This window comes from Vidua chalybeata, chromosome 8 (genome assembly GCF_026979565.1).
Source record: "Vidua chalybeata isolate OUT-0048 chromosome 8, bVidCha1 merged haplotype, whole genome shotgun sequence".
Taxonomy (NCBI): domain Eukaryota; kingdom Metazoa; phylum Chordata; class Aves; order Passeriformes; family Viduidae; genus Vidua; species Vidua chalybeata.
The window spans coordinates 12,158,974-12,184,438 of NC_071537.1; the positions used below are offsets into that span (position 1 = coordinate 12,158,974).

Below are 25,465 nucleotides of genomic sequence, written 5' to 3' on the forward strand. Positions count from 1 at the left end.
GTTACACATATTGCTTGGCAATACATACAGACCTCATGCCTCCCAGGTTTTCAGGTAACAAAGGCAGAGAATCAACAGCCCAGTAACAAGAACAACATGAAGAGGCAGAAGCAGGAGCTCTTTCCTGCTCCTGGGAGACAGAACTGACAGAACCTCTACAGCTGGAGCTTCTGTAGTCAAGGCAGCACATGTCTCTTTTAAACGTAAATCAGATGAGACATTAGAGTACTTTTAATGCTCCCATTAGTCTTCGGGCTGTCCACTGTAGAATGTTTATCATATGGCTTGCTTCATGTGCTGTATTCTAAAGTGTAGTGTTCTGAAGTGTGGTGATGGTGCTTGAAATTCAAGATTAAATGTCAATATGCATTTGTCCATCGTCCCTTTGATAGTGTGTTTGGTCTCTTCTTAGTCTCTGGCAGAGGCTCTTTGCATCAAACAATTGCTGTCCTTAGGCCAATCCATCACCCAGACATACCAGCAATCAGAGAATAAGACCAAGAGATGAATCTGTTCTCTGTCAGATTTGGAAGGGAGCTAAAAGCAATTTCCCTGCTCCCTGTTGGCCGTGCAGCAGCTGCTGCTCATGGTCTGGCTCCAAGGGAGCAGCAGAGCTGGCAGCTCAGGACTGAGCCACTGGCACAAAGGTGGGAAGATCACAAAGGCATCCCTAGAAGGTCTCAAGGCCTGGATATGCAGCACCTCTCCTTGGCAGTGAAAGGTGTGATCAGGAGATTTGTTTTAGAGACTGTCTTAGAGCTTACAAATCACCAGTCAAGGTCAGTGGCTGCTGACAGCTGGCATCTGCTGTGATTGTAGGGACTATGTTCCATATGTCCCCCTTCTTGAAGAGGAAAGACGGGATTCTCCTGCTAGGCATCCCCTCAGGGACTTGTAGTGTTTCTTGGCCTGGTGGTGCCTGCTGCTGTCCTGCCTCAAGATCATGCTCCACAGTGTCACCAAGCCCCACAGGAGCTGGCCTTCTTCCCTGTACCAACCACATCCTTGGCTATTACAAACCATTAGGCTGTGGACCCTTCTGGTGTACCCAGCACAGGTCTGTGGGCTAATGGGAGCACCAGAGTGTTTGGATGCATTTAAACCACTTTGTTCTTGGGCCTCGTGGCACTTGTTAAAAGTCTATGTTACTCCAAGTATGAGGTGATGCAGGAATTAAGTGATATTCTGAGGATACTTTTAAGCTTACAGAATCAGCAGCTGCCAGATAGACAATCTCCTGCATAGCTTTATTATTCCCACTTTGTGCACCCACTGTGTATACAGGAGGAAACTTAGGTCTTATGAGGGAAGAGGTGTGTGGTCGTGAAATTAAAGACTGCATATATATATATATATATATATATATATGCACACAGACACACACAAACACAGATGAAGGGATGACTTAAGATGTCCTCTACTATGTTAAATCTGATACTTTGCCTCTTATCCATATTAATTTCCTAGGAATAATATTTTCTTTAAAGAAAAAATGATAAAAATAAATACTGTTATCCTACATTAGCAGCAGGGCTGGAGCCGTCTTTCCCACGTCTCTCTTTCCAATTGCTGCTGTCTTCAGAGACCTTCCTAACATGTGCCAGACCTCCCTTGGCCCTGTCCAAGCCTGGCACACCAGTGAATGAAATATTTGCATGAGGCAGCGTCATCTCATATAACCTTTGACTTCCCATCTGAATTGAGACAGACTTCCTGTTCACTTCCTAGCTGGGCTGCAGCGTGGTTAACAGCCACTCATCCTTCTGTAACATGGGGCTGTAGTGCCTGAGGAGGCTTAAAAGAGCTGCAGTAAAATTCAGGAGAGAGGAAGCAGCACTCTGTGTACTCACAGAGAATTCATCCCTTCCTTATATTCCCAGAGGAAAAGCCAAGTGGCACATAAACCACTGCTCCACCCTCACGAGGAAATTGTCTGGGCTGTTCTGCATTTACCAGCCACCCTGGATCTTTCCCACTTGATGTTGGTGCTGGGCAAAAAGCTCCCTTCCAGTGCTGTCCAGAGGGCTCCTTGCTGGCTGATGTGCTCCTGCTGCCCAGCTCTTCGCCTTCCCTGGATTTATGGTGACCCTATCTCCCTTGTTAGGCAAAGCTTTCCATTGATGGGGTCTGCACTAACTTGGAGAAGGTAAAGAGTGTACAACATGTGTCTCTCACAATCCCTTCCTTTTCCAGTCCTGTGGGACCTCCCTTGCTTTCAGAGGAAGAGCAGGAGAAAAGGGGGAGCTGGAGAGAGCAGTGGTAACTCACCCTGGGTCTGCAGTGGTTCCTGCTGGTTGGTTGTGGTGGCTTTGACTGAGCCCCTGTCAGCACAGTCTGTCTTCCCAGACAAGGGAAGAAGCTGGGCACTTGGGAAGCTGTCCCTCCTTAGAGGTACTTTGGTGACCCTGTCAATGAGATTTCTCTGCCTGAAGACCTCCATAATTTGTGAGGGGGTCCTCTCCTTGCTGCCCATCAGAACTGCATATGTTTGCAGAGTGTCCTTGTTTTTCTTCTTGTTTTTTCTTTGTTGACTGCCAGTCCTTGGTGCTCTAAAGTACCCAGTCTTCTCCAGATCTCAGCTTTGAATGTCATACTGGACTGGGTAGCCACAGATCTGTCCCGCTGGCTTTGCTGAGCCTTTTCCAGCTTCCAGTAGTAGAAGGAAAATCTTCCTTTTGCTGATGAGATTAAAATGGAAGCACCTTCTGGGCTTTGTTTTGTCCTAACACCACAGTTGCCCTGATATTTTCCATCTCCATTTAAAGACTGGATTAAGATTTGTCATATCCTGGGGTCTTTTTTGTACTCTGTTTAATATAACATTCTTTATTATTACTTTTAGAAAAGCTGAGTTGCATTTACAGGAGATCTTTCATGTGTTTAAATCTTTGCTTCCTTTATGTTTTTATATGGTCACCCATTCAACTTTCGACTCATGGCTTGAACTGAAAACAGGAAAGCCAGAAAGTAAGAATGTTTCCAAAATGTCATTTTCTCTTTGCAGTGTATTTATAAAAGTTGCAAAAAAAATACCAAGATCTCCCACACCAGCATTTCTGGAGCCCTGAGAAAGGACCTGTTCCTTTCTCTATAGCTACCCCTACCTCTTTCTGCCCCAAAAAAGCAGTTTATTGCAGATATGCAGTATAAGTAAAGTGTGATCCTCAAGGCAGGCAATTCTCACTATTTACCAGACAGAGAAGCAGGAAAGCAAGAATCTTTCAGTGTGTCCAGAGTGGGTCAGTGCAGGAGGATGGAAGGGTCACTTTCCTTCTCCAGCTGCTTTTGACTAAATTGCTCAAGCTGATGCAATTTGACTAAATTGCTCAAGATGATGCAATGTCTCAGACACCCATTGAAGATATCCTGTGACCACAAGGCATCACATCCTACAGGGACGGCTCAACATCAGCATAGTAATGAGATAACCACAGGCAACCCAGAGAGAGAAACTGATGGCACCAGGAAATGGCTTCACCTCACAGCACAAACTGTTTTGTTGCCAGAACTGGGGATAAAGATAAACCACTTTCTCCTGTCCGAAACAAAAGGCTTTAACACCTTCCAGATTAGCAGCTATGGAGGAAGGGGCAACCAAAAGGGGCAGTGTCTGGGGGAGACTTAGAGCCTTTGCTGCTGGACTGTCAAAGGCTGCCATTTCATTAACCTCTCAGATTGTGTGATCAGATGAAGTCAAAGCCACGTATTCAGATTTTGGATCTGTTTTCTTTGTCCAGTTTCTTATCTCACAATCTGTGGATGAGTATCTTATTTGCCTGTTGGCAGAAGAAGTTTGGAGCAGGGTGTGGTATAGATGTCGCGGTTTTTTTATAGATGTTTCATGGACTAAATAATGCTGGCAGATACTGTTTTCCTCTACCACAAGGAGAACATACAATTTATTCTTGTCTCATTATATTAAAAGAAATAAAGTACAAAAGGAAAAGGGACAAAAACCACCAAAAAAGGATATAAAGATATAATCCCTTCTAGCCAAAAAAATACCAACTCTATGACATCCTTGTGTGTGGGGAAACTCAGTTCCTAGATTATTTTGATAAACTTTGTTACAATCAGTTTCACACAAAACCCGATTGTTTATTTAATCTTAACTGCTTGCAGAAATGTCATCCAGTAAGGACATGGAAGTTATTTTTTTTTTTTTAGTTTAAAAAAAAGAGTTTGTTTATTTTTCTTCTGTTATTTGGTTTCTCTGTGTAGATTTATAAGGGCTCTGTCACCAACAGTCTTGTATTTGCTTGTGAGCTGGGTGTGTGGTTTGTCTGCCTGGAAGGGCAGGAGCATCCACAGTGGGAGGCAGCTGAGTGGGGAGCAGATGGAGCCCAGTGATGCTTCCTGCACAGCCAGCATGGACATGCCAAAGTGACCCTCAATTAGGAGCGAGTCATAACATAGTATCAGTCCAATCTAGGAGAGTGCCATCACTACAAGGGAACCAAAACCTTTTGTGTTATCTACAGGATGAAATCAGAACTGCCTCCCCCCATCTCATAAGTCCCTGGGTCCCCTTCTGGAAGCTCACACAGGCAGGACTGTGGTGGCAGTCATCCAGGTTTCATGCTGACAGCCATGGTTGGAGCCAGGGATGAAACTCTCTCTGCTTGGTGCTGCTGTGCTGTCCCACATGGCAGGTGATGCCCCTAACCCTCCCCTTTCATGTGTTTCTCCTTAGGCAAGATCCTGTTCCGGAGGAGCCACGTCCGAGACGTAGCGGTGAAGAGGCTGAAGCCCATCGACGAGTACTGCAGGGTAAGGGCTCTGGGCAGGGCAGCCCTCCTGCCTGCCCGGGGGGGCTCAGGGCACCACCAGCACTGGCATTTCCCTGCTGGACAGTGCTGACATCCATCACAGGGAAGGATGGTCAGGATGGTCCTTCCCAGTCACCACCAAGACTAACAGAGCAGGTGGAAACAGGCTGCTGTTTGCTCCCAGGGTCCTTGCAGCATTTTCCCTGGCAAACCTTATGTACTGGTTTGGTGCCTCATTTACTCAGTATAGGCTCTAAGCCTCCCCTGCCTTAAATGTGGATTTTATTTCTGCATCAGCCTTGATGAGCAGGCAGAGTGGCATAACTAAGGTGGTGTTTTCTTCTTTTTTCTGTCTGTCTGTCCCCTGGTTCCACATGAGGGACAGTGGTGGCTGGTGCAGCACTGAGGGTGGACCTGTGTCTTCCAGGAGTGCTTCTCCTCATGAGTGAAAGCCTGGAAATGTATTGCTGGACAAAAAAGCATGACTCTGTTGAGAAGAATATTAAGCCACCTAATCTTTTCTTTCTAAGCTAGAGTTTATGATTTGATGATAATTCATTCTCTGTCAGTAGAATAAATTCATTTGCTTAGGCAAGTCCTACTTGCTTAGGCAAGTAGGATTCCCAGTTTTTGCAGATGTATTGAGTCTGTCAGCACATTATTTAAACCCCAGACTTCCTCTCTTATTTTCCTTGAGGTTTTCTTTCCATTTTTAGAAAGTCAGAGGAGCAGGTGGAGGGGGGAAAAAAGCATTCCCAAGAACTTCTCCAGTCAGACATTTGCTCATCCAAAATTGGAAGCAGATTGCCAAAGAGCCTGAGGCGTGCTGGGGGTGGTGGTGCTGGTGGAACCCATGCCATCTGCACCCCCAGGGTGAGGAAGCTGCAATGAAAGTCTTCTCTCATGAGATCAGGCTTTCTTGTGTGACAATTGGTGTACTGTCTTCCTGCTGGCAGCCACATGGCTCTTTCTGAAATATGTAGGGTCTCACTGGGTCCCCAGCCACCCTCCTTCAGACAGGAACTGCCGGCGACAGGAGCAGTGAGGGCTGGCTGATGTCAGGGTTCACCCAGCAGATGGAAGTGGGGAAAGCAGGGACTTTGTCGCCCAGCAGTGAAAGCAGTGACCAGGGGCAGCTGGTTCTCTGGGACCCCATTGTCTGTGCCCCAGACAGACCTGACCTGACCCAGCCAGGCCTGCTGGGGCTCCACTGGTCATGGCCAAGGGATGTGTTGTGGCTGAGGGCACATTCGCTGACACTGTGGTGCTGTGATTCCTGCTCTTCCTCGTTTCCTTTTTTCTCTCTTGGAGAAGTCTGGCTCAGGTCATAGAATGGTTTCACTTTGGTTCAGATCCTCTGCTGCTGCCCAGACATGATTGGATATGTCCCTGAAGCCAAGCTGTTTACTTAATCCATATATTGATAGATGCTGCTTTTGTGAACAGAGACCCTGCAGTGTTGGATTAGCCCAGTTTCCCCCAGCCCAGTGTCTCCAGTAGCAGCCACAGTGGTTCTCAGCACTGAGTATCACAAACCTTTAGTGACTTCTCCAGAATATTATTACAGTGGTCTCTGACACATACATTTCTTGTGCTTGATGTAGTGTCTTTTTATTTCATTTGCAGTTTACTGTAATTTGTATTTAATTTCTCTTTGTTCCCATTTTCTGCTTTTCTACCCCTATCTAGTGGATGTTTTGACTCTTTAGAGAGTTGTATGGAACTGTAGAACAAGAGCATAATTTTGGCATGTTCAGTCCTGCTTCTATAAGAGTTCAAAGCTTATGTCCCATGTTACTCCTGAAATGAGTAGGCTGACAAATTTGAAAAAATTAGAGAATCATGCTGGAATTATGTGGGTGAAGCTGATGGAATAAATATGTCTTGGGATAATAAAATGAATAAATAGAACAATAGACCTCTGTCCACTGGAATCTGTGGGGCAGCAGAGGAGGGAGGCAGGTTCAAATGCAAAGTTCATGGCATTTTTTGTTTGCAAGATAAGAGTTTTCCATCCATTTCGCCTGTCCTGGAAAGCTGAAGCACAAATGGGGGATGCAAATGTTTGACCATTTGTTGTCTTGTTTTTGCAGACTGTCAGTGTGGAAATTTGCATGGCTGAGAAGCAGGTCTTACTCCTGCTGTGTGGATGTGTTTGTGGTTTCTGTGCCAGGAATAAGCAGAGGCTGTCTTAGAGTTTGTGAGGATACTTGGCAGTAAAGGGAGGTCTGCAGAAGATTCTGTATCAGGGGCATGATCCCTCTGGACCTTACAGCTTTGGGCTCTGTACCCCTCATGCCTGGGTTATTCCCAGTGCATTTACCAGCTTAGAGAAATGCCATCACAGAGGTAACTAAGCCAGTGGTTTTGCTAAGGCTGCAAGAAACTTTGAAGTTGCAATGAAAACAAGAGGAGTGGGATACATGGGAAGATTCCCAGGAGTTTTCTCCATGAAAGTGCAGAGTCTGGATGTCCTTACTGGTAACCTGAGTGAGTTACCAAACAAACTGTGTTTTGCCAGTAAATGTGTGCTGCCCACTGGAATTAGTCTCTCTGGATGATTTCCCTCTTAACTGTAGGCTTGGAATTAGTTTAGTGTGATTTAAGGTCTTATGGACTCATTGGGCCTGATTTTCTAAATTTGTTTAGGAATTTTTGCCAATGTGAAAGAAAGATCAACTTCATAGAGCTCCCTTCCCGAGAGACATTTTATTTATGAGGTTTTTGATCTCTCAAACACACCTCTGGTGACTGTTTGTCCAGTATGTACCATCATGTCTTCAAGAAAGACCTTTCAGGTCAGTGGTTCACAAAACCGTCGCTCTGTCCTTTCACAGCCCTCTGGAAGACACAGGCCAGAATTTGCTGGCTCCCACATGGGTGCTGATCCTAATTGAGGGAAATATCTTTGTGCAGGGAAGACCTTAAGATGTAACATCCTGTTGTCATAAACACTAACCTAGATTTGTCACATGCCTTCATGCTGTCCCATAAAGCTGGATATGGTTTTAAGTAGAAGCTTAGGGGCTTTTCTGTAGTGAGGCTTGAGTACCCAAATGGACACCACCTAAATAAAAAATTAAATGAGCAAGTCACATCAGTGCCAGGAGTACCGGTCATTCTTTTATTGAAGTTCACTATTTCAGAGACCATACTTCACACACATAAATTACCTGCCTCTTGGTCTCTCAGTCCTGCCTCTCTTTCAAGGTTTAATCCTTGAACCTGTCAAAACAGGTACACAGACATTTCTCGCTCTATCTGTTGTACAACTAAGCCAGTTTGATTGAAGATGGAATAGTAGTCCTGGTCAAGAATGTGAGTTTAAATTAAATACTTTCAAAATTTATCTGTCCTTAGTGAAATACTTTCAAACTTGATCTGTCATTTTTAATCCATGTTTCATAATCCCAATGCATTTAGACTGGCTGCACTAATGAGAGTTAATTTTTTGCAACACTCTTCTCAGCACCTGGGGCAGAGCCTTGCTTTCTATTGTGTTATGGTGCTTCCATGTCAGAAGCTCTTACATGGTCCAGTTACTTCCAAAACTGCACCCTCTTTCCTCCTTTTCTCAACTCTTCATTTATTCCCACTTCTTCTCCAGTCTGAACCACCACCATGCATTCTTCATCCACTTCTCTGCCTGTCAGTGTTTGCCATCCACTACTTCAGTGCTTTAGTTCAAGCTTGAGGTTCTCAGCCAAACAGAATGTGTTTTCATATAGATGAAACAATTTATTTCTTTGTTCTCAGAAATGATCTGTTTTAATTGCACCTTCACCCTTGCTGGGCTCATGACCATTCCCAAACATCTGGCTCTAGCGACTACTGTTAATGAAAATGATAAACAATTAGAGGAAAAGTAAGGGAGTCATAACTGTGCAGTATTGTGAACTGGCACTGTGTATTTGTATGCACAGCTGGAAATAAACCCACTGGATATCAGAGATTTAAAAGCTGTGCATTTGAAGTGTCTCTAGAGGCTGTGTGGAGACAATCAGTGATTCACCCCTTCCAGAGCTAGACACCCATGGCAGGGGGTAGACAAAGCACCCTCTGAAGACGCTGCCCTTTTTCTAGCAATGATACAAGTTGATAGACAAGTGTAACCAGTCTCCCATATAGGACACATGAAGTTCAGTGGGGTGAATACTGTTCTGTGCATATACACACACATGTGCTGTGCATCTCTACACATACACATCTCTGCATCAGTTTTTTTTATAAATGTATCTGCAAAAATGCAACCCACAGGACTCAATGCATTGTTAGGAGTGCCTGCAGGGTTTTATACCATGTATTCCATGAAGCCTTTGAGCTGTGATACAGTCCCAGGGAGCAGTTGCCAGTTCATGTAAACATAGGCAATGAACCCCTGCCTGCACTTGGTGCTCTGCTGCCTTTGACTGCTGTGTGTGGCACACAGCAGCTTTCCACAGGTGAGCTGGTGCTCTGAGAGTAGCTGGTCATTCCCAGTACCGAGGGCTGCCTGCTCACACCCTGTCTCATGTTACAGCTTTTCAACAGCCTTTTGAGTCACCTGCTCTGCAAGACTGTAAGCTGTAATATAGAGCCAGACATCATCTCAGGCTGGAATGACACATAAAAGCCTGTCTCCTGAGGGATGCATGAGGACTGAGCAGTGCACATCCGCCTGTGCACGCCAAGCAAGGAAACATGCTGTTACTGATAGCACTCGATGCTTGTGCAAGGCTGAGTTCTGCTTGCTGGCACTTTTTATCTCCCACCTTTCCTGTGCAAGTTCCTTGCTGTTCCTGGATGCTTGCTGTTTGTAGCTCTGTGTGTTTACCTCTGGTTTTCACATCCCCAGAAGAATGTCACTTCCCTGTCCTTTCTGTCTTTTGTGTTCCTCTTTGTCTTTACACTTCTTCCCTTGACCCTGCAGTCTTTCCTTCAGGCTTTTGCAGCTCTGCCCCTAGTTGTCTTGCTGGAAATGCCAGAAGCTTGCATTTTCCCCTTGCAGACTGACAGTGGTGTCCCTGATCTCCTCAGTGCATTTTTTGTTTGCTCACCAGAATTGTGTTGGCTTTGACTTGTTCATGTGAATGTTGTGTATTTGCTGAAGAGATGTTTGTCTCACTAAACAGTGTCACTGCTCCCTGCTGCTATTCAAAATTTAATGGAAGGATCCTGATTAGTTTTATACCCTTGGTTGGACTTTTTAAAACCATTTCTTAGAGTTTCTTACTACTTCTTTGGTTTTTGTTCCCAAAAAAAAAAAAAAAAAAAAAAAAAAAAAAAAAAAAGGTAAAAATTGACTGGTTTGAATTTACACCTGAGCTTCCCAAAAAGCATGCAATGGCAAGTTACTATGGAGTGGATTTCAGTCCATCCCTGTGCATAAAGCTGGAAATTGCAGCACCTTGGGAGATGATTCAGAAGCAGAAGAGCCAGCCCTGCCCCAGGGTGGGAAGGTGGATGGCTGGGTGTGGAAATGACTGGCTGATTTTTATCCAGTCCCTGCAAAAGCCTGGAGTCAGAGAGGTGCTTTTCAGTTATCCCTTCAGCTCGGCAGGACCACAGTGCTTCTGGGGATTTCCAGGCAGCCACTGATTCAGGGGGTTCAGATTTCCCAAAGCTTCCCTCGATTTAGAAACAAAAATCTCCACAGCAGCTTTGCATTCCTCCATCACTGAAAACCCAGTCTGTGCTCCAGCTCAGTACTGACATCTGGAGCCTGGTTCTTGGGAAGGGTGAGCACCTGCGACCTGTAGGGAAGTGGTGGCTCTTTGGGAAGGCGTCTGATATGCGAGACCCCCCGCACTGGGTGTAACTCGGGTGTTTGTGTTTCTCTAGTAATGATACGTATCGTTTGCACTGCTTGCTCTTGCCCCATTGACTGTGCAAGATTGAGCCCTTTGGGATTTCAAAACACACTGTAGATATTGAATATCTGAGCCTCCTAACCTTTCTGCAGATTAGGTAAGTGTTATTGCTCAGCATTGTAAGGGGGTAACTGAAGATATATCCCAGCTGAATTTGATGAAAAGAGGTTAAGTAACCTGCCCTAACCAAAAAGGGTGTGAGTAGTAGAGCCAGTGCTAAATATCAGCTCCATCCACTGTTGGTTAGACAGCATTGCTTTGCTGTCTCTTGCTTGGGGTGCAGATGAATAAATGTTGTTTATACTCTTGTTAGCCTGTGCTGGTGAGGCATTTCTCTTTCAACATGCTGTGATCATTACTATTCCTGGGCACTTCCTGACTTCCCAGTGTTGTTCCTGGTTTGCCAGCTGATGTATGTATTTATGTACAGTCGGAAAAAAGGCAGAGCTCACACCTTTGTTACACTTTTAGACAAGTTTGAACAAACAGAGGTGGAGACCAGGGCATCTTTTGTTCCCGTAAAAGTGCTTGAACTTTTCAGCTGTTCCATTTCATCCTGCCTTAGTGCAGCAGCCAGAGGTGGCACTTGGACCCACCTAGCTGTTGCCCACCTTCTGCATCTGATGCTGCTTCCTTTGCAAGGCATCTTTTTCATCTCTGTAGTGCAATTCCACATGACCAAAGGCCAGAGACTCATTTTTCACAGGCCTAGTGATACCAAATGGATTTTCCTAATGTTCTTATAACCTCCTTTCACAAAGGAAAGGAGAGCTGTAGGTGTGGAAGCATTTGACTTTGAATTTCTGAACACCTCAAAACAAGACCCCCGTCATCGAATACTGGAAACCTGCAGTTTCATAGCAGGCTTTTTCCAACTCTTTTCCTTCACATCCCCAAGCAAATGTGGTCTTGGAAACAAATCTGGCCACTTCTAAAGCCTGGTTAAAAACAGCTGTGATGGTAACCAACTGCCCTGTCCTGCCTTTGTACTTTGGTTGGACCTTCTGGCGTGTCTGACCAAGATCAGTCAGATGTCTCATGGTTAATATAACCTGTTCACCCTAATGCATCGTCATTTAATTCTGGTGCAATTTTTCATCCGTCTTTCAAGATTGTTTGTCCTACTTTCAACTAGGAGAAGAGACAGACAATCTCATTTTGTCAAACAGGTTTACAGCAACTCTAAGAAGCTTGGTCTATATTTAACCTGTGGCCTATTTTCAGCATAACTTAGTGCAGGAGGAGGTGAAGTCCAGCCTCTTTTCCTCCTCTGGCAGTCATTTCTGGAGGCAGTCTCAGAGTCATGTCACTGAGATCTGCTGCCCCATCTCTGTGAGCTGGGGACAGCTCTTTACCTTGTTTTGGCACCATAAAGCTCTACATTCTGAACAAATTCACAGCATGTTTCTGCCTTGTGTGCTTGTCTTATCTTAGGTCTTGCTTTCCAGTACACTTCAGCATAATGTGGTTGATGCCCAGACTGTACTTAGCTATTGTTGAATGTGACAAGTGCCATGTCCCTCTGCCAAGGCGAGTGCACAGACACTGTTAGCCAGGATGTGCTGTGCAACCTTCTTCATGCAGAAAAACCCTCTCTGTGTTTTGGTTGGGTTTGATTTATTTTTTTCAGACACTTAATCAAACTTCCTTTCCTGTTAATTTAGGAGCAAATTGTTTGGTTTGGTTTGGTTGTGGGGTTTGTTTAGCAAACTTTGCCTTTTGTGTGGACAGTGCTTCATGGAAAGCTTTCTGGAGCACATTAATCTGTAGTCTGAGTGGGTGTTGAATTTGTGTGCATTGACACAAGGCCCGTAAGCCCTAACCTCAGCGTTTGAGGTGCTGTGCAAGCCCATGCCACAGACTGTCCCAGCCACAGAGCACTTATCTGTGCAGTGTCATGGTTTTGCACTTAAGGACCAAATTCTGCTCTTGAGCACATGGCAAAATAAATTACATTGGATGATTCTAAGAACTGTTGCTTGTCTGAATTCATTGCTTCCTACCTGACATTTGCAGTCAAGGCTTGCTGTTTCCTTTCTTCACAGGTAAGTAGCCAGGTGTGCTGCTGTTCATCAGTATTCCTTTCCCCCTGCCAGGACTGTTTTGCCTCCTTGTGCTTGGTAGTTTATATGTTTGAGGCCATGTTTCAAACTTGGCTTATGTCTAAGTGCTTCTCACTCTCTGTTTTGTTTTGCAGGCACTGGTTCGGCTTCCTCCCCATATTTCACAGTGCGATGAAGTCTTCAGGTTCTTCGAGGCTCGCCCAGAAGACCTTAACCCTCCAAAAGAGTAAGTGTTGTGATGGTTTTCCAGTGCTGCTCGGTACACCTTGATTAGCTGGAAGGAAAAGGTCATTTGTTTTCATTACTGCTGTAGACGTGGGAACAGATTTTGTAGCTTTCAAGTACTACCTAGAAAATGCCCAGCAGTTACACGCAACCATTTTGGGTGAGTGGAGGACAGGGAAGTCAAGCAACCTTCAGACACAATTTTCAGCCATCCTCCACCCACCTTTGCATTGTTCCTTGCTCATGGTTCTAACGAGGGAACCTCCCCTGGTTTGTAGGTTTTACCTGATAGCTATCACCAAAGAGTAATTTAGTTCCCAAAAAGCATTGGCTCCGTAGCAGGGGGAAATCCTGCCAGTAAGCACTTGGCTCATAATTACCAGCTGCTTCTTTAAATGTACTCCTGCCCAGAGATACTTAGTTATCAGTAGGGAGCAAGATTGTGGTCCAGATCCAAAACTGTCTCTGGAGAGTCTATTCTTTCTAAGCAGGAAGCCAAGAAAAGGAGAAGGGAAAGAGTTCCCATTAAACACGAGGCAGAATTGTAGCCTTTACCTTGGAGCAGACAGGCTGATTCATGCTGATGGAGTTAGGGTTCATAGGACTAATTTATCCAGGGAAAGCACTGGCAGGAGGGTATTTACAAGCAGCAGTGCTGCCTTGCCTGGTATTTCCTTTTCTCTTTCATCCCAAACAGGATATATTTTATTGTACTCTGCAATAAGATTTTGACTTGGTACCATTGTGCTTTGTGCTGCTTTGTTGCATGATTTGGAACCTGATTGCAGGCTGTGTTACTGGAATTTGCTTTCTCCCATGTTTGCACAGCCCACTGGATAAGGGGAAGTGGATGCAAAGCTTATGAGCTTTGGGCACTTCAGCACATGCAAACCTGTAGTTATTGGAAAGACTTGTACTGGCTTCAGTTGTCTGCTCCCATGCTGGTGAAAAAGAGAGGAGGACCTTTGCATTCTGATTTCCCAGACTTTGTTCCTTGCACATGCATGGGTTTGTACAAGGAGATGTGTTATTAACATGTGTACTGAAGAAATCACTACTAGCATCTCTGAGAGCAAAGTTTTTTTTTTGTTTCATGAATGAAGGAAAGAGCAGTTTTAAATCAAAAGTCTGGATAAAGAGCTCCTTTTTTTAATTTCCTATCTAGCCTTGTTTTAGGAAAATGTCTGGTGAGAATAAATATAGTTGCTTGTTCATTGTTAAACACATATTGCAAACTTAGAAAACATTGCAAGAAAATAAGCCTGTTACACTCTGAGAACTGCTGATTATCACAGTTTCCATTTAGGGTCTGCAAGTAGGTTTGCAAAGGTTGTTTGATCCCACAACACCACATTTATGATGCAAAGACACATCCCTGTGTGCCAGGCAGAAACTGACACCCAGAAGAGGAGTTAGGTCCTAAGAGTTATGGAAGAGTTCACATGGAGGATCTCAAAAGGAGGTTATGACTCTGCTTGAAACTCCTGTCTGCTTTCTATATTGATGCAGACCTACAGCACCTCTGCAAGGCAGGGGACTGGGACCCAAGCCCACCCCCAGATGTACACTAACCATTATGGCTTACATCCCTTGTCCCTACGCAAAGTTGTAGAGGGCCTGTTTGACAGCCTTGCAGGAATTTTCAAGTTATCCCTTCACTCCCCTTTGGAAAAACAAAAAAGACTGAATGTTCTCAGCCCAAGCCTTGCATCCTATTCCAACCTAGTAATAAGTGTGATTTATTTCCCTGGAAAATGTAGAGCAATAACCTGATTAAATCTCACTTCACTAATGTCTGCAAGACATTAATCTAGCGGGGTTAAAACAAATCCTACCTCGTCTTCTGTAAGCAAACAGATCTTAGGGAAGGTGTCTAAGGTTTCTGCTGGGAGTGCTTCACAAAAGATGTATTGTTGAAACTGAAGATTAGTCTCTACAAAAAGATGATGTAAAAGCCAACGGAAACATCTTAGTGTTTTTCTTCTGTGAACTGAGGGGGAAGGGAGGAGATCTGAGGCTCACTGGACCACTGTGTAGGGTCTGGGGGAAGGACACCTCCAGGGCGATTCTGAACCTCAGCAGGCACTGCAGGAAGGAGCATGATTCCAGAGAAATCCCAATTTATTCCCTTGTTTTCTTACTCTGCCAAGCCCCTCCAGAAACAGTGAGCCAGTAGTGTCCAAGCCCTGTGAATTCAGTCTTCTCTGGACCTCATGGTTCATCATTCCTCTCACTGGAGGTAGGGCTGTAGCCTGGAGGCATCATCTAGACTACCCTTATTATGTTATCTATTTCTTCAGCTGCTTCAGCCCTCAGCACAGAGGTGGTTTGTATGTTCATCTGTCAGCATAGACATTGGCATTGAACTTGCTAATTTAAAGAACAGTAAGCAAGTGACTCAGCCACCAAGGGGCAGTGAACAGAATTGCTTGTGCTGCCTTCATGTCTCCTCTCTGTGCACAATGAGATGATCTTTAGTTTCATGTTGACCTGCTCAGTTTTTATGCAGCAGCTTGGCCTCATAAGACAAAGCCTGACCTAGGGTTTAATTAACTAACTAATTTTCAGGAGTGTAACCTTAATCCCATGGGCATTTGGGTTGTTGAGCCCAGAGAGTCCATTGAGTTATTGTGTGTCAGTGACTAAACCTGTGCTTCCAAACAGAAATATGTGGAAGCTTAAACATCGAGGGAGGAGACACAAAAATGTCTAGTTGACCTCGCAGCTGGAATGTACAGAGAGGTATCCATGCCTTTAATTGCTGTGCCATGGCTTGCAATGGTGCACTAATCTATGTAGCACTGCATTAATTCAGCCGCAAAGCTGAGCTCTTCACTTCTGTTCCTATTGTCCTGAAAAACACCAAAATTCCCCAGGAGTTCCTTAGGCACTTTTACAAATGTGTTGCTGGATTCTTCCTTACAACCCTTCATCTGCCCTACCCTTGCCTCCTCCCTGCTTCTTTGTGCGGTCCTGTCCGGGTTATGCCGTGTTTGGCTCGCCGGCTGCTCCCTACAGAGTCATTTCCTACTGCTGCCGTGCTCCGACTGCCCGCAGCGCTGAGCAGCACACAGTCCAGCTGCAGTAAAAGCTGGGCTTTCCCAGTGCTCTCATAATCTGGCCAATTTGTTCGGTTGAATTCACAGCTTAGGTTTTCTGTTTCCTGTTTTGGTGATGGTCCAGGCTTTGGAGTCCTGTGACAATAGGCAGAAGGTATTTCTTCCAGCTCATTAAATCTCTCCTGTGTACAGCAGCTCACAGGCAGAGAGCTGGAGAGATGTCTCAAGAAATCTCAGCATTTGTACTGGCTGACAGTCTCCTCTGCGCATGCTCCTGCTGGTGGATATAGCTCCAGGCCAAATAGCTCCCAACAGCAGGTTTCCTTCATGTGGCATGGGAGACACCATAGGAGGACACTAAATTCCTGCATGGAATGGTGAGGGAGCATTCTCAGGCTGTTTCACATGGTGGAAGCATGGCTTTTGCAAGGGAGCTGGGGGGCCATGGGAGCAGTGATGTGCCAGGCAGGGTTGGGAGCTCCAGTGACAGTGTTCCTGGGGCAGCTGTTTGACTGCTCTCGCTCCATCCCCTGGATTAGCTGCAGGGAAAGCTTCAAACCATTGGCCCTGGTACAGGAGGAGCATTCTCAACTGCCTCTGTTTCCAATATGTGACATCTTAGTGTTTGGGCAAGCACCTGTGTCTGTAGGCACATGGCTGGGCTTGTGTCCTTTACCATGCCTGTGTAAGGGCCAGATCCTGCACTGCCATGGGAAAAGACACTGTGAAGAAGGAAGTGTGTTTTTATTTATTCTTTGTTCTAAGTAAACACCATGTCACTAAAAAAACATTCATTTACTGGATACTTCTGTTAATAATTATAATTACTGATAACTAAACCAGAGGTAGATTAATTTCAGATTTCTGCTGGGGATTTAAATTCAAGGCTGAGGTCAGGCCAGGGCTCACAGTCAACAAACAAAATCTCAGAAACCAATTTTTTTAATGATTCTATTTTACTAGAAATAACAGAAATACCCAAAAAGTAGGATTAATCAATTAGACATTTCATATGGTTTACTGGTCTTAGGACTTTTTTGCAGTGAGTTTCAAAATATCACAGCCAGACCACTCTTGTGAGAGTTTGTTTTTTCTTTGTGTCTAGATCCAGTCTAAAGAGCAGATCAAGAGCCAAGGATTCAGTTCTCCAATACTTCCCTCTATAGAAATGCATGCAGTCTCAAACAAGATTTCTGTTTAAACCACCACTAATAATATTATCAGCTGAATTTAAAGCAGTGTTCAGTATCTGAGAATAATTTTCCTCTGAGAATCATAAAGCAATTTTCAAACAATATGCAAATCCAGAAAAGCTAGGAAACTTAGAGGTATATGACATATTATGAGGGTTCATGCAGAAAATGGATTTAATGCTGAAAGTACCTTTACTAAAGAACTGAAATGCTCAGAAAAAGAACAGAAATGCCAGAAAAAGCTGGATTCTCCTCTTATTCTTCATGTATTACAAATTCCTGATAAGGATGCTGAACAGAAATAGCCAGGGTAATGGAGGGACCATGTTAAGGAAGCTGCTTTAGTTTATGAGTGTATTGGTGCTAAAGCACAGCTGCTTAATACACCATTTTCTATCCATAAGCATGACTGTGTCTATATACAATTATTTCTGTTTCCCAGATCTGCTCTGTAATAACAATTCAATTACCTATTGGTAGAGGAGGAAAACTTTTCATGTGTGAAATATCTGTATTTATTCTGATTTGTTTGATATTATGAAAATACTTTCTCTTACATTCCATCCCTTATATTTCATTGCTTATATTTCACTTAGATTTTATTGCTTTTGAATTGTGTTTCCCAATACACTGGACAGCTGAGTCTCTGAGCAGATGTGCTTTGAGGAAAGCTGACATTTTTTTATTCTGATTGCTCTTTCTTACAGGACTTGCAGTACAGATAATTTCCACATCATTTAGGAATGTGCTCAGCACCAGTTGATGACAATTGGCATTAGAGTCTGAACCTGGCACTGTTACTGTGACTGCTCAATGCACACATTTTATTTGGGAAATTTGTTCCACTTGAGAGAGGCAGAATGGAAACTAATTTCCCTAAGAAATAAAAAATCAGAAAAGAGATAGAGGTTTCATTTTTCTTTGATTTTTTTACCTAGGAAGTAAATTATGAAACACAGAGTGGAAAAAGTTCTGATTAAAGATTGTGACAGGAGAAGGCAGTTAAAACTCACTGCTTGAAGGGAAGAAAAATTTAATATTCTCAGAGAATTATTTATTCACCGAGGTTTAGGTAGCTAAGGATGCAATAATGCTTTAGGGCTGTTATTGCCAAGAGCCTTGCTTGGCTACTCCTAATTAGTCACCCAGCTCTCACTGATTTCACTGGGAATTAGGTACCACAGCTCTTTGAGCATCTCCAGTGTAATAGAGCACCTGTGTTTATTTTCTGAAATATGCTTGGTTTAGGGCTGTATTTATTAGTAATATTTGGCCTCAACACCTAAATTTGTGGAAAAAAATGTCTCTTAGGCTTTTAGATCTCAGAAGTGCTTTACAGTATCCTGCTCACAGCGTGGGACTGTCACAATCTGTGGCTGAGAGGTCAGGCAGCCCAGGAGCAGAGGAGGCAAGTGTGGCCAATGCCCAGCTGCGACCCGGGGAGCAGGAGCTCAGTCTCTGGGCCACGGTCAGGTGAGGCTGTGGTTCCCCCTGTGTGTGCTGCCTTTCATCAGTGCTCCTGATCTCTGGAAGGCTTGGAGATCATTATCTTAAATAAACTAAGCCAATGAAGGAATGGAAAAAAGGAAACAACAGATTCATTACTAGTTTTCTTCTTTAGTTTCACATGGGACTTTTCCCTTTTGTTTGTAGCATATAAACCAATTTGGACTGGAGTATCAAATGGAGGGTATTGAAATTTGCTACTGGCTGCAGCATTGGTGATACCAGCAAATAACTCAGCCTTCCTGAGAAAAGATTGAAATTTTTTTTGCTACTCTTTCAGAAAATGAAAAAATAAATTACAAGTAGATAAATATAAAATAATAAACCTGAGGGAAAATGGAAAGCATGCTAAATGAAATATGTTCAGCAACCAGAAAAAAAAACTATAGAAAAATGGCAGCTGGAGCAACATGAGCTTTTGTCCCTTGCCTTGGGTATCACATTTGGGTTGGCTCATGCTTTTAGGCCTGACTGTGAAAGGACACAGAGCTGAGAGGAGCAAAGACAGTTTAATGTACTGACACTCAGCACTGGCAGCCAAGTGTACAGAAATAGCTTTTGCCTGGATTGGTTATAAGCAGGCTGCAGGGTTTAAAAGTGGGATGCTGTCATGGGCACAGGATGGATTAAAAATAAACAGACTTACTTGAAATTCATCAGTATGAGAATGAGATAAGAGCTCTGCCAACACCCAGCAGCTTCAGCAGTGGCACTGGATGCTGCCTTGCTGGGGCAAAACACAAGAGAGTGTCAGTGCTAGTTAAAGTTCACTGTTTATGAGCACAAATTAAAAGAAAAAATAATTAAAAGCACAAATTAAAAGAAAGTTTTCTTTCGCTGTAGAAGAGTAGTGACTGAGAGGTGTTTTGAAATGCAGAGATGTTGCCTTTAGAAAAACTAAATGCCAAACCTGTTGGCTCAAGATCTTTTTGCCTGTCCAGTAATTTTACTCATATCCTAAAGGAGCAATCACTGCTGATAACTTGCCAATGCTTATTTTGTAGATTAAAAAGTAATAGTTTGCTTACTGCTTAACTTAAACCATAAAATTTCTTCTTTCTGGAGAAACTGAGTGGTTAATGCAGGACACTGGGAAATTTGCTCCTTACTATCTCATTGATTTATTTTGTGATGTTGGAAAGGCCTCTTACATCTCCTGGCTCTACCTGCAGAATGATTGCAGAGTTTTGGTTTCAGAGATTTGCTAAGAGGATTTGATTCTGGTAAGGAAATCCCATTCTATCCATAATACAGTTTTAGAGATATGCAGTTTCAAAAATAATTTGTTTTGAAAAATCATCACTCAATGTTGGAAGAAACATTACTTCCAAAATCTGTCAGGAAAGCTTGTTCTGCTGGTGCTCCTAGATGCAAAACCAGTTAGAAAGTCAAAACAGTAAATGTATTTGTTTATGGAAGTGGGGGAAGCCTGGCCTAATGAGGCAGGATTGGATCAGAACCAAAATAACTGGATTCAGAGATTATCAAGTCTGTTGTTAAGGATTTGAGGTGCCAGTTATCCTTGAGTACACACTTCTAGAGAGGTTTGGCTCGATGCCATGGGATCTTCTGGAGTTCTCTGTTTAAAGGCAGGTGATGCTCGGTTTGCAGCCCACAGGGTTGAATTGCCTCTGCTGACAGACAAAAAAGAGATCTTTATCTCCATATAGAAGAGAAGTGTCTGGTCCTCATGTTCTTTGTGGATAAGCCTGGAACCGAGGAGAGGACGAGGGATGGGGACTTCCTTTTTTTATCTGGGTTTCTTGCTCTGGTGAGCCCCTGCTGGCAGGTTAATTGCACACTGTCACCATTGACTCATCACCTGCCAGGCAGGAGGAGCTGGGGTGGAGTTTTCTACTCACTAACATGACAGAGTTGAGTATAGCTTGTCTTGTCCTCTGTGTGTCACATCTCTGGAAAGCAAGAATAGGCAGCTTACATTGCAGATATGATGATATCACAGAGAAGAGCACGGCCAGTCATTGCTGTGTGTATAATATGGTCGCACTGTTGTTTAATGAAGATCTTTCACTCTGAAGAGGGGGGCTCTAGGGACAGACATGCTTAATGGGGTGGTTGCTGCCAGGGTGATAAGTTATCCCCCAATGGTGCCTAGGGTCAGATGGGATTTTTCAGTGGTCTGCTCTTTCTGTTTTCAATTGCTGTTTAATTTTGACATTGCTTGTCTGGAGAGTCCCTTTGTTTTTAGCACTGTTGAGGATCAGTAGCCTCACTGGTTATAAAAGTCTCATGTACACATGCCTAGTGTGACCCTGTGTGTGATTTTGAACTGTATGGGGGCAAGGTAGGACATCCCATTACGTTTGATAGGATGTTATCAGACTGTACTATATGTGACAAGGGAAGGTGTTGCTTACAATGTATTTTAATGCTGTTTACCACCAAAGGCCAGGTGGAGTTGAAATCTCACGTTTATTTAAGGTGAAGCATTGCTGTCTAAACACTGGTAAGTGTTTAGAGGTGATGGTCCTCAGTAAACAGGACTTTGAGAGTCTCTGGCACTGCCCTTGTCATCCAGCAGTTGCCTCTGAAAAGAGGAGGAAGCCTTAAAAATCAAAGCATGCTGAACAACAGGTAAAGCAAGTCATGTCTCTCTGGAGAGCTGCTGCCTCTCCTGCATTTTGTTGAGATGGGAACTAGGCTTTGGTTCTGGCTTGGTTGAATCATATTATTATTTTTCAGTGTACCTGTCTTTACGTGTTCATCTCAGGCCACCAAAGAGTTTGTGCTAGAAATCCATTCCATTACATACACGGGGCTCAGTGTTTTGTGTCTGTCACAGAGATTTGCATTCAGCTCCCAATGCTGTTGCAGGTAAAAGTCTTGTTTATAGCAAGCCTGGGGAAAAAAACCCAACTTTTGTGGCAGTAGGGAGCCATCCCCTGGAGTGCTGCACATGTCCCAGGTGATCTCTTTTGCTCTCTCTTCTGTCTCTTGAGAAATGGGGTACCTTTAGGACTCTGTATATATAAAAAATACCAGACCTCAAGTGGCTCTGGCTGAAGGAGACACAGTGATCTATTAGTAGATTCATTTCCACCCTTTCCATCTTCCTGACTGGTCTGCTGCTGACTGTCTTTCATGCGTGCTGTTCCCAGGAACACAAGCAGAGGATCAAATAACAACGTGTTTTGACTCTAAACTCTGGAATGACTTATCATGCTATCAAAGCTTTTGATTTAATTGAAATTTCACAGATAACCCTAGACCTGCTTTTAAGTGCAGACTCAAGAGGCAGTGGGAATTCAATTAACCACCCCCTTCCCCTGCCCCCCATCACACCATCACCCTCTCTTTTAATGCTTGCATCTTGCTGGGGAGTTTTATGGAAGGGATTTGCTACTGCTTATCTCCAGCTAGGTCTGTGTGTCTGGGTTCAAAGATACTCTTTGTTTTTGGACCTCTTTCTTTTTCCAGTTATGCAGAGTTTGATTGGAATGACCCTGCTGACAGTGATGGACAATTTGAGATTGACAGTAATGCAAGGATTACAGAACTTGCTGTGTTAGAAGTAGAATTCTTTCCTTGTTTCCTTGTTCATCTCTTAAAACAAAAAGCTCAGGAAGATGTTCATTTAAACAGACCTTAGATATATAGTGAATAGAGGATTGACTGTGGCTTTGCAATACTTTAGTATAATCTAATAAATGCTGGTTATTTGCTGGATTCTACCAAGCTGTATTTCTTCCCAACTCCAAGGAGTTTTAATAGCCACTCCAGTAATGCTGACTGCAGTGCACTGTGGTGAACCTCAGAACATTGTGTATGTCTGATTACATTTGCTTTCAATTACAGTCTTGTGGGTCTAAAAAATCACAGCAGTTCAGGCTCATTTGGGAACCACCACAAAAAATCACCAGTAATCTGAGATAGCTAGTACTTGAAAATATAAAAGAAGAATAAAATGTTGGATGTTGGGGGCCAAAAAAGTATATTTTGCTTTATGAGGAGTCAACCATGGCAACAGCTGTAGGATTAGAACAGCTGGAGCACCATCTGTGGCACCATATCTAAAAGATAAACCTTTTCCTTTCCCATCCAAGCGTGCCAGGAGTGAAGTGTGAGTGACTCATGCCAGAGACGGTGTTCATCAGAGGCTTGAAATTCTCCTGGTGCACTAGTGAGTTAGCAATGCTGCTGTCTCTGCTGCTCCCCATTGGATAGATTGCTGGTACTTTTCCTGAGGATTAGAACCTCACCAACATCATCCTCCCTTTCTGGGGAAGCTACATAGTTCTTGAGGATGCAAAAATTAAATTAATCTTACTTCAAAACACACTATTTTGTAGAGATGTCGATTATCCTCTAAATCTTACTAAAAGAGGAGCTTTCTTTTCATGAGAACATTTAACCAAAAAGGAACCTCTCAGTTCCTGTTGAAATATGGTGCCAAATCCCTGAAATCAAATAGTTTTCATTGGCCCTCTTGAGCAGCAGGATGGCTGTGGAGTGAACAAACATGTACAGAGACATCTGTCAGACAGCTTTGCAGGTGACCCCTTCTGCAGTGGTGCCCAGGTCTCTGGGTTGGGACTTGATCTGCCTCTGGCAGTCCTGAGGTGTGTCTGGTGCTGCCTACATAATTCCTCAACTCTTCCAGCAGGCAGCTCTGGGACAGCATCAGCCATGTGCACAATCCCTTTCTCCTGTGCCAGCATCTGGCAAGTAGAAAAAGAACTCATGAATGCATTAAAGTGTAAGCCCTGGTGCAACCCTTGGTTGGGGCATTGAGACTATTTGGGAAGTAAAAGAGGAGCAGGAAGGGTTTTGCTGTGAAAAAGCCCAGCCACAGCACTGTGGCACTGGCAGTGGTGCTGTGAATTTTCACCCCAAGCAAGGAGAATTAGTTCAGCTATTCAGAACACAGGAGCAGAAAGTGGGGTGTAAGGCTGCCATCAACCCCTGAAAGTAAGGGCAAATGCAAAATGCGTAGTAACTGGGGCAGCTTTTACTCTTGTAGTGGGAACTGGTACACCTTGCTAGTGTTCTACATTTCTTCCTACAAGATGGGACGTTTAAGCAACACAGCTCCTAAATTTGGGTGGCACATGAGTAAGAGAACTGAGCACCTTCTGTAGTCCCAAAGACAAGGTTCTTCAGCTAGCACATAACCTCTGCAGTCCCCGCAGCTGGCCTGGATGCTGAGGCTTAGTTCCTTCACCTCCACACATATCTCTGCAGTGAAGCTAAGGCCAGGCTACTGCCAAAACTGCATACAGCTGTAAACTCTTGCAGGGAGAGGTCAGTGGAAAGCTCTCTTATTGTTTGTCTCAATGCACAAAGCAGGCCTCTGTGGGATGGTTTAGCAATGCTCCTGATGCATCAGTGTCATCCCCCGGAGGAGGAGCAGCCCCTGGCCGAGCTGCACAGGCCATCCCAGCTAATGAGAGGCTTTTCTTGCCAGCCCTGATAAATAAGCTTCTGTTAATGTTCATTGTTATCGTGCTGGTGCTCACTGAGTGTGCAGGAGGGGGTTGTGTTACAGATGCTTGGTGGAGGGAGGACAGGGTGACCTGTGCTGGTGAGTGAAAGAGCTCCAAAGGTGAGCCTGGGTTTTAATGAGAGTCAGACATTCAGCAGATGAGCAGAAAGCCTTGAATCCCTTCAATAAAGCAGTATGTCAGAGTGAGGAGTTGCAAGAAGTAGGAGTTCTGAGGAGAATGGAGATAAAAGGAGGCTTTCAGGCAGGAGAGAGGATTACTGCTTTTTCCAGATGTAGCATTTGCATTGGGAGAAGGAGAACAGCCAAAAGGCCAGTCTGATGAAGGATGCTTTGTGGTGCTTCCAGCCTGTGAAAAAATGCAGTTCTTTGAAAGTTATGTACTTTAGGCAAGGGATGAAATAGACATCGTAGGAGCAGTCCCTTTCCCCTTCTTCTTATGGAAGGCCAGTCTCCAGTGATTTATAAAATTAGTACTCTTTTTTCTTCCTTTATTTTGCCTGCTTTCTCATAATGCTTTTTTTTTTTTTTTTAATACAGTCTTGGTTCAATCATTCGGCATCCTCATAAATCAGAAAATTTTGTCCTTGCAGATTCCTGACAAGTAGTTTATATTTAGTTTTTTTGTGGACAGGCACATGAACTACTGAGCCCTGGTTTATTGCCCAATACATCCTGATCTCTGGCAGGATAAGCAGTGTTTGAGAGAAGATTGAATTAATATCAGCAAACAGAGAATTTTGGTCTTTAACAAACAAACATTGCTTTCTGCCATGATTTTTTCTATCTGAATATATGCTCAGAAAATCTCTGGTCTTATCTCCACTTTAGATTCATTCAGCTCAGATATACTCACATGCCACAGAACCATGTAAGTAGAATATGTGATGATCAGTTTAAGAGAGGACTTACCCAAAACAGACAAAAATAAACCCACTTAACAGCTTACAGCTCTAGTGGTCCTTTGCAAGTTTCCTGAAAAAAGTTTTGCCAGTTACGTCTGTTTCTTCTTTCAAGGCTTTATTTTCAAAACATCACAGTAAATTCCTGATTTTGAATGAAGTAGGACACAGCCCAACAGAGACACGTGTCAAAAACATTTCACCTTGAGAGTAATGCAGCTAGATAACATTTAGCTTGCTGTCAGCCTCATCCCCAGAGCAGCCTGCTCCTCCCCCAGACATTAATGCACGTGGGTAGTTTCCTACACAGTGAGTAACTGTATTGAATTCAACAGGAGCACACATGCACCCAGAGTTATTTTTGTGTCTATGCGTGTAAGTTTGTTTGATGGGAATAAAAATTCTGGAGAGGGTTGGGATACAAAGGAGGTTCATTCA

General features: G+C 43.8%; 1 protein-coding gene across 2 annotated transcripts in view; it reads left to right on the top strand.

Moving 5' to 3' along the window:
- Window positions 1-25,465, top strand: part of SH3PXD2A (SH3 and PX domains 2A) — a 247,727-nt gene that overhangs the window by 94,327 nt on the left and 127,935 nt on the right. For both annotated transcript variants that reach the window (XM_053948689.1, XM_053948690.1), the window contains 2 exons: window positions 4,694-4,770; window positions 12,816-12,907. In XM_053948689.1, coding sequence (XP_053804664.1) covers window positions 4,694-4,770; window positions 12,816-12,907 — 169 coding nt within the window. The remainder of the gene's footprint in view (window positions 1-4,693; window positions 4,771-12,815; window positions 12,908-25,465) is intronic.